Source organism: Strix uralensis, chromosome Z (genome assembly GCF_047716275.1).
Source record: "Strix uralensis isolate ZFMK-TIS-50842 chromosome Z, bStrUra1, whole genome shotgun sequence".
Taxonomy (NCBI): Eukaryota; Metazoa; Chordata; class Aves; order Strigiformes; family Strigidae; genus Strix; species Strix uralensis.
The window spans coordinates 77,874,333-77,889,113 of NC_134012.1; the positions used below are offsets into that span (position 1 = coordinate 77,874,333).

The following is a 14,781-nucleotide window of genomic DNA, read 5'->3' on the forward strand; positions in this document are numbered from 1 at the left end:
TTCTCGGTGAATATGTATTAGTAATTGCCACATGGTGCAATCCTTGCATTCCCACAAAGATGAGAAATGCAAGCTACTTTAGAAGAAAGTTTATGCAATAGAAATAAACCTTACTCTTAACAGGTGTGACTTAGTATCAAAAGACAGAGATATGAATGTCCCAAAACCTGTTCATTTTCAGTACTTTGCCTCCTGATGTCAGATCAGCATTAAGAGATGCTAATGTGCATTCTAACGTATTTTAAGCAATTTACATTAGTAGGTATACTTTTTTTTTATTTTAGTTGTATCATTCATCTTGGTCTAACTTGCTTTCAGCACATATGAAATTCCCAGCATTGAATTCATGCTTCAGTGAGATTGAAAATTGACTGCTAAAGACCTTTATTTCAGGGAACGCCTGAGAAGCTTAACTTTGTTATAGCATGCACCCTTCCTCTGTATTTCAGTGATGTGGTGTAGACTAGTAGGTGCATGAATACAAATAGCATGGATGCTGTGATATTCCACATCAAAGATCATGCTCATTCATGTGGTTATTCATTAGCCTGAAATGATGTAAATTAGATGGTTCTGGATGTTGTTGCATGAAACAATGATGTCTCTGTCACCCCTATTTGGCTACTTGCAGGAAGGAATTATAGTTGACTCAGTAACAGCTTCATCATTTGGTGGTTCTCCCCAGTATACTCTTCTGTGGTGTGGCACTGATTGGGAATTCCCAGCCCCTCTGGCAGCAGACTGCCTTTACAAGGATTGATGCTGACCTTGTCTGTTTTAGAAGTTTAGTGCTTCACGTCCATTCCCAACAGGACTGAGCCAAACTGATTCTCTTTTCTCTTCTGTGACTTGGAGACATTTTGTACCTCACTTTAATTTGTGCCTGTCCCTGTCTTGCTGCAGAAGCAGGATAATGATTGTAGCCATAGTAAACATTTTTTAAAAGACTGATTCTTTTAAGATTTACTCTATTAATTTTTCTTTTCTGTAGTTTCATTTACGTAAATAAAAACTAAATTGTTTTTCTGTAAGCCATACTGTCATTGCTGCATCCATTTAAGTATTGTTACATATTACCACATCTAGAATGAAAAAAATAAAAAAAGGCCCTTGAAGGAAAGGTGAGGGGAAAGAAAGGACTCTCATGTAAAACCTTAAGTTTTGCATAACCTACCAAACTGTAAGAAAACACATTTCAGACACTTCCACGATTACTGATCTCCTGAGCTCTATTACGCCCTTTTCTATATTTATAGCTGTTACTTATTGGCCTGTGTGCTTCTATGAGCAAATGCATTCATTTAAATTAGATAGAGTATTTCAAGGTCATTTTATGTGTCTTAGAATAGGTCAAAATTAGCTAAACCGTCAGCCATCATTTTCTGCCTTTGCTGTCTTCATAGTATGTCATTTTCTGAATCTATTTAAACAATTTTTTCTGTGTATGAATAAATAGACATTCTTACTGAGACTTGGGAAGTCATCATCAATAACATAGATTATATAATTTAATTATTTAATTACATTTAATTATATAATTTGAGCATCCTAAAAGATATGATTAAAAGGACATTATTTAGAAAGGCAAAATAGGCATTGATATATGTCTTAAACTGTACAGTTGTCTCAGAATGCCTCAGATTTTGTTGGGAAAAGCAATTGTGGAATGTTTTTTTCCCCCTCTCCAATATTTTCTTATTAGATCATCTCATTCTTCCTGTGTGGATGAAGATTATGATTCTTTAGCTCTATGTGATCCTATGCAAAGGATGAACTGTGAAGTTGACAGCTTACCTGAGAGCTGTTTTGACAGTGGTTTGTCTACCCTGAGAGATTCAAATGAGTATGATTCAGAAGTGGAATACAGGCATCAAAGGATTTTTCAAAGGTCACAGTGTATGCAAGAAAGCTTTGGTGGTGATGCTTCTGATACAGATGTAAGTGCCAAACTTACTCCTTCTCTGAGAAAGACCTTTGTTTGGAGACAAAATTAGTTTCCTGTTTTTAAAATGAAATGGATCTTTGCCCATAGGCCAGTTAAAACTAAGTATTTGGGTTATATGCATTTAAATAAGATTAGTGACAGTTTTTTTTTCAGAATGCATAAATAGTTACTTCTCTTTAGAATAAAATGTTTGTTTTGACATTTTTGATAGATTTTTGAGGTAGTAACTTCATTTTTGAAGTACACATGGTTTTTGAAGGTTGTTAAACAGCATGAAGACAGAAGCCCATTTTCTAATGATTGAAAGGCAAATGCTACAGAAGTAAAATAGGTTTCTGTTCACTTTCTCTTACGCTGTGGCAGTGAATGAAAAAATCACATACAGGGGAAAAAGAATACTGTTAGTACATACATTGACTTACACAGTAAGTCTCAGAATTTAGACATGTAGGAAGGTGTTATTGTGTCCATTTTATTGTTAGTAAAATGGAGAGCTTTACTGATAACCACATAGCAAGACTAGTATCAAGCGCAGCAGAACACAGGGTTTTTTTTAGAGTAGATTCTTTACTGTGCATTTAGTAGAGACATCTAGTCTCTGCAGTTTGCAGCTGTGCTATACTTAATTTAACTTGAGTAGTAATAGCACAATGTCTTGTAGGGCAATTCTTAATTTTTGTAAACTAAGCTTTGAAAGGAAGTATTTGTTTATTGTAATTATTTTTTAAGCTGAAATTTTCTATATGGAAGTTAATTTGCCCTATCTGGAATCTGTACTGAAAGCATGTATGACAAACAGCAAACATGTTTAAGGACCAAATGTAGGCTATAGTAAACAGCAAATGTGAATAAAAAAACCCCAGAATAATTACAGTATTTTGACTAGAATTTCAGAGATTTATTTGGCAATTTATCTCTGTTTAATCCAAACTGTCAAATGTTTTAATCAGTCTTAGCCGTGCCTTTCCAAAGAAACATACTTTTTTCTCACTGGAGCTAACATACTAGCTTGTACTTTCAGGTTCCAGAGATCAGGGATGAAGAAACATATAGTCCTGATAACAACGGTACAGTATTACACTGGAAGCCCTCACAACCAGTAAGTCGAAGCAGCTCAATTGTTTCAACAAGGAGACACATATCTGCTCTCACCCCTCAGGTACAGTTCTGTAGGGAGAAAAAAAGTGTTTGATTATAGAAAATATTTTTAATATGAGTTGAAATAGAGGGATTCTTTTTATTTTCAGTCAGATGCAACTGAATGTACTCTGAAATACCCCAGTTCAGACAAGGCTTACAAGATTGTTCTTGCTGGAGATGCAGCAGTGGGAAAATCCAGTTTCCTTACAAGACTTTGCAGGAATGAATTTCGAGGCAATACCAGTGCAACCCTGGGTATAGTTGTTCTTCTTAAAATACTAAAGTGAATTTCATTGCTGTTCTGCAGAAGTGAGTGAAAAGAACATCCTCTGGCCAGGAAACCCTGGCAAACCCTGATTGTTTGCCAGCGTTTCCTGAATATACACACACAGTTTCTTAGGTTGTGAGATCATGGACTACAAAAGCTTAGAAGTACCTAACTGCCATTTGGAGTGGATAATAAGGTACTGCTCTAGTTTAGTTTCTATGTGCAAATTACAAAGCCAGATCCTGAACAACACAAAACACCAGGAAAGGGAGTTTCAGTATAATGAAGTTAGAATGTCTATACCATCTTTTTCACATTTTTCATTGCTTTCTTGTCTTCTCAGCTCTTTCCTCTTTCCTTAGTATTTCATACTATCCTTTGATGTTTTTCATACTATTTTTTGTCTCCATTTCTTCAAAGTGTTATTGAAGTTTTGGTTTAAATGCAGCTGGAGGGATTTCTGACATCGTGTATATTATTATAGCTGTCAGCTAACAAACTTGTCTCAGTGAGTCCAAAGACTGAATTTTTGTCTTCTAATCAAATCACAGTTATATATTTGTTTTATTGCCTCTGAGTCAGGATTTTTGTTCTAATTTATCTTTTTCCTTCTTGGCATTTGAAATAGTCTGTTTTATAAAACATTTTCTCTTCTTCCATAAAACTGTTTAGCAAAATAAAGGAGAGGTCTTCTTGTTTGCTGGTCATAATGCTAAATTTATATGAATGCTTCTGGGAAAATGTGTGGGTAAAATATTTCTTTTAATGTTTTTCTAAAGACAAATTAAATAGGTTCAGGGGATTATTGCAGTTCAAGGCCATGTGAATGACTGAAATCTCATAATCTATTAAAGGACATGAATTTTGAAATAACTGCTGTATATGGCACCTAACTTCATTTTCTGTGGGTTTTTTTAAGGTTATTGATTTTTTTTTTTATTTGACTATACCCATTATTCTGTTCAGGTGTGGATTTTCAAATGAAAAGACTAATTGTAGATGGAGAACCTACAGTGCTACAACTGTGGGATACAGCTGGGCAGGAGAGGTTAGTAATTCTCTGCACTTATGTAATTTCAGTTGTTTTGTTTCTAAAAGATGTTTGCCTTTTTTCATCTGGGTGATGGCCCTATAGTAAATCAGTATAGCCATATTTAAATGTCTATAAACAGATGTGATTTTGCTCTGCTGAGACCCCAAGACAGGTGGAATGTTTATTGGTTAGCTTTGGTGATGCCTGAGGTAATCTTTTCTCTCTGCAGAGAGAAATAGTTGAGGTTCACAACAACATTAATTAATTAAATCTGTATGTCCATCTCTTGCAATACAAAAAGGTGGAGTAGATGTATGTTGTTTCTTCCATTTTTAGTCTTTAGCTTTCTTTGTCCTTACAGGTCTCTATTAATGAGCAGGCTTTATCTTACAGATTCCTCTCCCTTCACTCTCCTTTCCTCCTTCCCAAAGACTTATGGCAAAGTTGTACAGATTGCTGAAAGTATATCCAAGGTTCTTCAAATTATTGTGTAGTTTCCTCAAAATCCTATAACATCCTTACTCAAGAGTCATTACTTCTTTACTGACAGCTTTTGGGGCTTATTAAGAGGTTAATCTAACAACTTGGAAGTCAGTTTAAGCTGTTTGTTGACCAAGATTTGTATTGGGCTGTTATGTGTTTACTTTTGCCTGAATGAGTGATTATGTGAAGCAGGTAGTCAGAGGCCCAATCATTCTCCTCCCACATAATAAATTTGTGAAAAATATTTTAGCATATAATGTAAATACCTAGCTGCTGTACTTGGTTGTTAGGTAGATTGTGTTATGTTAATGGCAAAGATGACTGTAACTGATGAATTCATCCTGGAATAAGTTCATTGATTTCATATTGTCCCGATCCAATGTCAGGGCAGGTTTCGATATGATCCCAGGAGCGAGATTAAGACACAAACGAGGTCAAATGCCATATACCCAAACCAGGTTTTTATTATTAAAAAAGTGAAGAGGGGTAGCGATAGGACAGAATGGAAGGAAAAGACAGAAATAAAGCAAGGATGCAGGATAGGGCTGCAAGAATAGTCACCATCAAGGATCCAGCGGCGTCCCGTTGGTCCTCAGTCTTCAGTTCTTCGGTGGTGGGTCTCACGGATCTGGCTTCGATGGTAGATGCACACTGAGCAAAATTTTCTGCTGCCTTTTTAAGTTCATTGTATCCACTGATTAGCATATCTGCTCACCTTTAGTTTTTTTTTCTCTGGTCCCACAGGTTTTATTGCATCTGGCTTCAGGGCAGGAACGTTTGCCTCTTATCAGTTTATTAGCAATGCATGCATGGCTCTGGCCTACACAATAGAGCCACAAATGGCTACAGGATGGGGCCAGCTCAGTACCCGTCTGCCCCTTTGAGGCTTGTCTAAAGAGTCCGGACAATGAAACTGTAAAGAAGTGGGGGGGTGCATCCTTCAATACACTCCCGCTTCTCTGGGCAACATCCCCCAGACCAATTCACAGGCCGCAGCAGCTTCTTTTGGAGGTTTGCACAGACACAAGCAAGCTTTGAGATAGTCATATGACATTTCAGTCTCTCGCACATATTTTTTCAAATGTAGCAGAGTAACCCATTCAATTCATGAAGTTACATGTAAGTGAAAAAGCTTTGCCACCTAATGAAAAGTCCAGTACAAAGCAGATTATTTGTAATAGAAACACTGCAGATTGTTTTGATACAAAAAAATGTTGATTGCTGTTTAGGACAGAATCCTGTGAATCCTTACAGAGCATTTGTAGACTTGCATCAGCAGTTTTCGAGGATTAAGAAAGAAACTATGAGAAAACTCATCTTGTAATCTTAGTAGTGCAATAAAGTAATGCTGTGTTTTTAATGATGTTAAATTAAATTATTTTTTGATAATGTGGCCTTATGGAGATCTTTTTTTCTTCTGAAAGATTCCGAAGTATTGCTAAATCATACTTCAGAAGAGCAGATGGCGTCTTACTGCTATATGACGTGACATGTGAAAAAAGCTTTCTTAATGTGCGAGAATGGGTGGATATGATTGAGGTGAGACCCTTAAGTAGATACAACTTAAAAACTATGTTTCACCGCATTGTTAACCTTATTATTTATAAAATTTGAATATTGAAATTAGTCAGACTGCAGTCTGTCATAGAAATAAAAGCTAAAAGCTACATGGAAGTCCTAAATGTATCCTGACGTATTCAGTTAGTGTTAAGGCTGATGCATCTTTTTATATAAAAGGTATAATGTAATCACACTTTTCCCATTCACTTCCTTTTGAAATGAGCTTGAGAGCCCATTTCAGATACCCTCTTGTGGATGGCTTGAGTAGTCCTTGGAGTCTTTGCGTTTTAAACCAATATGTTACACTCTGTAAATTAACTATTGTTCAAGTGAAATTTTCAGTATTTATTTCTACTTCTTGTTTGTTTGTCTTGTCAAACTTTTTGTATGTTTGTTGGAATACAAATTTGCATTTAATGAAAAGGGGTTTTGTCTCATACCAGATGTGTTTAATAGGAGGGAAAATGATACACAAAATCTTTAATTCATCTTCTGAAAGCCATTTCTTTTAATCATGGTATAGGAACTGGTCACTTTTCCCATAGTAATTTTGTCATATAGCATTTGGATACACTAACTGTTTCCATTAGATTGACCTAACATATGAAATTCCTTGTTGGGAAACAAGGCTTATGAGAATGGAAGCACATCTTTGCAGGCTGATGTTTAAGCTGGCTGCTTAAATACCAACTAGCTCGTGAAGAGTTCTCAGCATGACTTTTGTAATTTGTCATTTTTTGTGATAGTGCACAAGACTATTTTGTGTGGGAAGGAAATCAATATGACGTGATGTTACTAGTTACTTCTTTGTATTCTGAGTGTTCTAGCAATAAGGAAGTAAAATCCTCTTTCCAGGATGCAACTCATGATAATATTCCAATTATGATGGTGGGGAACAAAGCAGATCTCCGTCAAGCTGTTACAGAACAAGGGCAAAAATGTGTGCCTATTAACTATGGAGAAAAGCTGGCTATGGTAAGGTCCAAGTCTACCTCCAAGTCTTAAGAACTTTAATGTGAAAACCATGTCAGAAACTAGTAAACAAAAGTAATTTCCTGGTAATTTGTGGCTTGCAGGTCGAGGGAAGTGATTTTCCCCCTCTACTCTGCACTTGTGAGACCCCACCTGGAGTACCATGTCCATCTCTGGGGCCCCCAGTGTAAGAAGGACATAGACCTGCTCAAGTGGGTCCAGAGGAGGGCCATGAAAATGATCAGGGGGCTGGAGCACCTTCCTTATGAGGACAGGCTGAGAGAGTTGGGGTTGTTCGTCTTGGAGAAGAGAAGGCTCTGGGGAGAGCTTATAGTGGCCTTCAGTGCTTAAAGAGGGCCTACAGGAAAGGTGGGGAGGGACTCTTTATCAGGGAGTGTAGTGATAGGAGAAGGAGTAACAGTTTTAAACTGAAAGAAGGTAGATTTAGATTAGATATAAGGAAGAAATTCTTTCCTGTGAGGGTGGTGAGGCACTGGCACAGGTTGCCCAGAGAAGCTGTGGATGCCCCCTCCCTGGCAGTGTTCAAGGCCAGGTTGGACGGGGCTTTGAGCAACCTGGTCTAGCAGAAGGTGTCTCTGACCATGGCAGGGGTGTTGGAACTAGATGATTTTTGAGGTCCCTTCCAACCCAAACCATTCTATGATTCTATGATTTGTTCAAAGTAATTAGGATTCGTGGATACTTTTCATGACAACTATCCTCTTTTGATGGTGTTTGCTGGGCTAAATCATGTCTTGGTGTCCACTGAGCTGAACTTTATTACTGGATGGGATAGTCTTCTCAGTCTTTATAGTGAAAAAGTGGATAGACTAGGAGACTTGAGTTTTTCTGCTGCCAAAGAGAAATGGCCAGGGAAAATACAAAGCTCACAAGTGAGCGTATGAGGCTTTTTGCGTAGCTTGTGTCTGTCCAGCTTTTGAGTGGAATATTTTCATCTTCAAGAGACTGTCTTGTATTCCTGCTGTGTCCACAGAAAGGAAAAAGGAAGTCTCAGCTATAAATAGAAGTGTAGACAAGTTTTTTGCATATATTTATAGGGGACATAAGGGATGCACATATCCCATATTTTGCAGAAAAAAAAGCAGAATCTTTAGTCCTGAGTTGCTGAGTGCTTGTACAATTGATAGATTATACTGTGGCAGATACCGTGTCTGTTACTTATGGAATGATATTTCTGGTTAACCTAGAATACCAGATGCTGTAGTTTATGAGTAGCTAACAAGCTGGATTTAGTAACCTGTCCTAGCAACTCTCTCTTCCTATTTTGCAGTCTGTGAACAAGAAGATTGAGTTTGGACATTAAGCCTATGATGTGGTTTTTATTCAGTTTGTTAATTCAGAATATACTGAATATAAGATACAATTAAAAATCAATTATTGTTTTCTTTCACAGTACTAAAGTGAATAAATTGGTGAATGAAGAGTACCAGAAGAAATAGTGTTTATTTAAATGTGTGTCATCTTTGTGTTATTGAGGAAACCATTTGTAATTGAATATATGTATTCACATGGGAACCATCTCAGATTAGTTGGCTTAACATTTTATTTTTACTCACAGGCTTATAATGCGCTATTCTGCGAAACAAGTGCTAAAGATGGGTCTAATATTGTAGAAGCAGTTCTTCATCTTGCTCGGTATGTTTCTGTTTTCGAATAAACACATCTAAGTATATTTTATAAAAAGGACATTATATGTGAATATGCATACAAGGACACACATGTACATTTAAAATTGCACCAACATCAAATTCAACAAACAGAATTTAAAAAAGAATGTCATGTTAACTGTAAAACAGGATTTATTCTCAGTTTAATCAAGTAACGTTTTTGCTTGAAATGTTACAAAGCTGTCTCAATAATTAATATTTAAATGAGAGCTCAGTTATGGACCTCACAATTTTAAAACCTGTTTGGTGAATGAATTACATTTTTTAATGGTACATGGATTTCCTTTCTTAAATCTTTCTTAAATTAATTTCCAATGCATATAGTTCTGTGTATAATTAATTCTTAATTCTTTCACATATATTAATATATATATATATTCAGTTTTATGACTGACCATTCTAATCCCACATATTTTCTTTGATGTCACTTTCTCTAAATTATGATTTATGAAATTCTGATTATATCCATTTAGCAATCTGGTATTTCTGTGATAATGTGTGAGCCAAATGTTACACTTCTGTACTTCCACTACCTTTCCAAACCATTCTTGATTACAATACAAGTTTGAAGGGCTGGCGGTATGAAAGAATCCTCAGCTTCTGATTTTTCAGTTTAATACATGGAGCTTAAGGCCAGAATTACAAACCATATTCATGTGAATTTTGCAGCAGCCTAATGCAATAATCAAACTTTTTGGCATTGGTGAGTATTTGATTATTCATTGTTAAAATAATATTAATTAATGTGACTTGAATACAGAATATAGGCTTTCTAGAGAGGATCATTGCTTCTTCAACTTGGGACTTCAAGAGCACCCATATTTACAGGAAAATGCATCCATCAGAGATGCAGCAAGAACACAGGCATTTATTTGTCTGTCAGTGTCAATTTGAAGATAATTGCTGATTTGTTAAATGACTCATTTCCAAGAACCTGGCCATGAATGCAGCAGTGGATTATGAAATTAGAGAACATACATAGCACAGTTATGTAACATTAATCACAGTTAGAAAATTATCTCTGATGTTTAAACATGATAACTTTATTTAACTGTTTCAAGGATAACAAATGTTTTGGCAGTTGGAGCCTCTCTTTTTGGAATGTAAAAAAAAAAAAAACCCGATATTTTTCTTCACAAGGTTCATTGATCCTCAAATGGTCTAGACATTACCCAGAAGCTTGATCTGGAATGGGTGCCTGTGATTTCTTGATTTCTTTATTCAAGTCTTTGTAATTTATATTCTTTGAAAGAAGCATTTCATTTTGAAATAAAAATATCTAAATGAACATTTCATTACCATTATGTTGAATTACACAGTGTTCTGAGAGAAACGTCATTAATTTATTGTACTAATATGAGGACTTAACTTATTTATTTTTATACATATAGATAAAAAATATATATAGAAATATAAATCAAAAATATGTTGGTTTTATATATATTATAAAAAAGCAAGAAATTTTAGAGCTGTCTTTCAGCATTCTAGGGGGCCCATAGTAAGAATAGATAGTAATAATCATGATTTTTAAGTCTGCATTTGTAATAAAACATCCAGCAATGTGCGTTTTTCTCTGAGAGTAAATTTATACTTGAAATTGCAGTTATTTAGTTTTGTACTTTCAGCTATGAACATATTCTGTTTCTATGGTAATATACTGAAGGAAACAAAGAAAAATAATCAAAAGGAAAGGGAAAACAGAACATTGTGGAGTTATTACATATCATAAATTATTATATTTCTATCACTAACCATGATTTGTATAGAAATACTGATATGATTCCCAAATTGGAGACTTGTGAGACATGTTGATTCTGTGCATGAAAAAACGATTTTAACCATGCAATAGATGATGGTGAGCTCTGTAAGATATACTGGGAGAAACGGGATAGTGAATGTGATAGAAATATATTAATTGTGGTTTTTTGTTTGTTTGTGTTTGTTGGGTTTTTTTACAGTGAAGTGCGAAAACGAATTGATAATCAAGCTGATACAAGGTCAATAACCAGCCTGACTGGGACACCTGTGAAAAAATCTGCAGTCATGAAAAACTGTTGCAATGTTTAAGTGATAGATACTTTTCCTGACTTAAATAACTTGTATATTTTAAAAAAAAATAATGAAGGGTTTCAATAATGTATTCTTTTTATTGTGGATTTATACATTTATGTTTTTAGAAATTGCACATCATGTTAAAAATCCAGACTACTTTCTACTCATTCATATTTGTGCACTTGCATTGCCCTATAGGCTCTGGTTTCACTTTTCTTAAGTAATGTAAGTCAACAAAGTGAACTCAGAATCAGCGCTACAGTAGTCACTACATACAATATTGTGATATATTTTATCTTCTGTACCTACTTGTTTCTTTATGGGCTCAATATTTCTTACATACAGAACATGATAATGTATATCACTCATAGGAAAAGAAACAATTACAGCTTCAATCAATTTAATCTCTTTTTGCCCATGTCTGCTCATGTAGTTTTTTGAAGGCATTTTATAGGTTGATGAAACATTTCCTAAGAAAACCCCAAATTATTAAAAGGTTGCCTAGATCCAGGTAAACCCTAAGTTCAGGGTATGAAGCAGAATGATCTCTGTTGGGAGGAGACAGTGGCAGGCGCATGGGGTTCTGTTGTAACTTCATAAAAGTTAATGATTAGAATTTATTTAATTTTGGGAGTTGGGGTTTGATTCAGAACTGAGAGGTAGACTTTACATCTGAACCTACACAGCTCAGAAGTGAAAGGAACATTTGCATGAACCATTACCATTCAAAATTCCAGAGAGACTATAATACCTGTGATATGTAGGATTACTGAGATGAATTAATGATCCAATAGCCTGTTTGTTTAGACTAGATCATTGTTAGTATTACATAGAGATATGGGTTGTAATTTTTCCTTTGTTTTTCAAATGGGTTCCATTCAGACAAGAATTGATGGATTGTAATAGTACAGAGAAGTCTGTTTTAATGAATATTCTTTATGCATTTTTGAAGTTTTAAACCTGCAGGTGAAAGAATTGCTACAAATGCACAAACATCTGTATAAACTGTTCCATTAAAAGAAGTCCCTGAAATGAACAGCAGCCACTTACCTTAATGAGAATTCCTTTGCCTGATTTTAGGAAAATTCTGATAAACTGACCAGTTGGTGGTAGCTTTTGAAGTCAGCATCTCTAAAATCTGAGTTATTATTGCTTATAATAGTTCCCAACAGTCCTATAGTGCATTAAAAACTGTAGGTATTTTTACAGTTAACAATCATGATACAGTTCTTCTCAGCTTTCACTAATTTTGATTGGAATTGGATAGGTCCCCTTCACAGCCAGCAAACTGTTTCTGTCTTTTCTGTATATGTTAAAAAAACATCTCCAGGCTGAAACCTAGCTCAGTAGATCAACCCTTGGATAAAGTTTTAGGACTGATTGGAAACCCATATGAGTAGCAGCTATTACTGCATTTTATCAGCACTATATTTGAACACTGTATAGCCTATGCTCTGTTACCAATTTTATAAAATCTGGAGTTCTCTTGAAACAGGATGTTTCATAAAAAAAAATACAGTTTTAAAGTAGGAAGAGTGTTTTTAGGCATCCTTTCAAGCCTCTAGATCAGAGCAGCTAATCCTCAGGTAACTATATGAAAGCTTGTTCTTAACAAGACAGAGAAGTCTAATGCCAGAAGGGATAAGACATTTTATTTCATTCTATTGTACTTCTGCCCTAGAAAACATGTTTGGTTTCCTTTTTGAAGTATTAAGGAATCTTCACGCACTACTTTATTCCATGCAGCAGACTTTAGGGTTGTAGCATCTTCCCAGCCAGCAGTACAGGATGCCTCACTGTAGTCCTGAGACTTATGTGGAGCAGGTGGCAGAGAATGAAGGAGATGCTGGTGTACCAGGAGTATGCCTGGTCACATATGTATTGTTTACTCTTAATCCTGTATTATTTAAACAAGAAAATTACAGCTGTAATTAGCTTCTCTGAGGAGAAAACCATGCTTAACTGAGCATATTGATGAGGGCCTCTTCCGTGTTCTTTGTGTGTAAGAGCTTCCCTCTCTCCAAAGGAGTGAAATCAAAGTAGCATTAGTGTGGATTGTACTTGCAGATAGTTCTTCCTGCAGCAGTAGGGAGGAGAAAGGGAGATCATCCAGTGCTTGGTTTCTGAAGTGTAAGCTTACAACATGTAGGCATTTGCATTTTCTCAGGATGAGGAGGTCATGATTGTAAGTTGTTACTTACGTTCCAAAATATCGCTCTTCAGTGTTATTAACTTCTATTAACTTGTAGGGTTTAGACTGAGGCGCAGTGTTCTATGTGTGTCTCCTGAACCAGTGTTTGACCAGCTCTGTGGTCTTGGCCTGCAGTAAATGAAGTGAAATATGTTTGCCTAAACCTTGTTGACACACCGGCATGAGCAAAACATAAAACATGGATAAAAATTTCTCTCCATGTTCAACCGCAGTTTTCCAAGCAGCTACAAATCAGGTATTTCCCCTTTGCGGTCTTGGTAACTCCCCTTTCAGTATCTGTAGGCTATTAGATCCCCCTTGACCTTCTCTTCACATAGTAACACTGTGAGGTACCTCTTGCTAATGCGGGTTCCACGTCCCAGAGTTGGCAGCGTGCGTTTCTGTGTAGTAATTGCTTTTGTGTTTGAGATGCTTACCATAGAGTGCCATGTGAATGTCCATGGCTGTAGAGAGCCTGGTTGAAGGATGTGAGTTCAGGAACCAGACTTCACACCTATTTTTTTCTCTGCAAGACTGGGCCATTGATATTTTGGGTACATTTTTTGTTTATTTTAATGACCAAAATCTCTCTTGTGTTATTTGGCCAAATTATGTAAACTGAATCCCCTTTTTTAAGCTCTGTAATTTTTATGTGTCATGTAAAGCAACTTTAATTTGAAACTGTTTTTTTTTTTAAATAAGATTCAGGGTTGGAAACTGTTAATAAAGTTTTACTTTCGAGTAGTTTTTTGGTCAATGTCTAAGTTACTAAAAAAGCACTACCAAATGGGGATGTAGCTGTAGCTCAACTGGAACTGGTTTTAGAAATCTTTAGAAGCTGTGATCAGCTTCATCAAGTCTATTCACATAATATTGTGTAGAATTCATGTTAAAGCAAAAGAACTTGTAAAAATATTATTTAATTTTATAAATTAAAGCATGTATTTATACATGGAATTAATGAATATATAAAGTTTTCTGTTGTTTTGCTTTGAAAAGTTACCTTGCCTTCTACCTAAAATGTAAATAGCTTTATGCTCTGACATGGTTGCACTATTATACTTCAGGTGTTTTTGTGGTTTTGTTTAGTACATAAAAACTATTCATTTAATCACACAATTTTATTTTTTTGTGTTAGTGGATATGTTCCATTAATACATGTATGTATTTGAAATGGAAAGGCCTTTTGTGTTTTTCCTCATGATCTGTAAATAAGTTATTTTTATTCAATTGACATGGAAGTATTATTTTATCCTCTATTGGTTTTGACCCATATTAGTTGTGGCATATTACACATTTCTGAGGCAATAATTTCTGTGAGGCTCTGAAAATGTTTTGATCACATAAGTTCTTGTAACCACTTTGTGCCTGTTCAGCATACATTAGTGGATTAATAAGCTGCAGCTTCTTTTAATTGTTCTTAGAAGTATAGTTAGGGCCTAACAGGGT

General features: G+C 35.5%; 1 protein-coding gene across 1 annotated transcript in view; it reads left to right on the top strand.

The window, feature by feature from the left end:
• The window catches only part of RASEF (RAS and EF-hand domain containing), a 34,161-nt gene extending 20,083 nt beyond the window's left edge, over positions 1 to 14,078 (top strand). Inside the window, exons 10-17 of the mRNA XM_074855410.1 lie at positions 1,703 to 1,937; positions 2,967 to 3,104; positions 3,193 to 3,340; positions 4,320 to 4,401; positions 6,294 to 6,408; positions 7,285 to 7,404; positions 8,981 to 9,057; positions 11,048 to 14,078. Of these exons, the coding sequence (XP_074711511.1) occupies positions 1,703 to 1,937; positions 2,967 to 3,104; positions 3,193 to 3,340; positions 4,320 to 4,401; positions 6,294 to 6,408; positions 7,285 to 7,404; positions 8,981 to 9,057; positions 11,048 to 11,156 (1,024 nt within the window). The 3' untranslated portion in view covers positions 11,157 to 14,078. The remainder of the gene's footprint in view (positions 1 to 1,702; positions 1,938 to 2,966; positions 3,105 to 3,192; positions 3,341 to 4,319; positions 4,402 to 6,293; positions 6,409 to 7,284; positions 7,405 to 8,980; positions 9,058 to 11,047) is intronic.
• Positions 14,079 to 14,781: the final 703 nt, after the last annotated feature.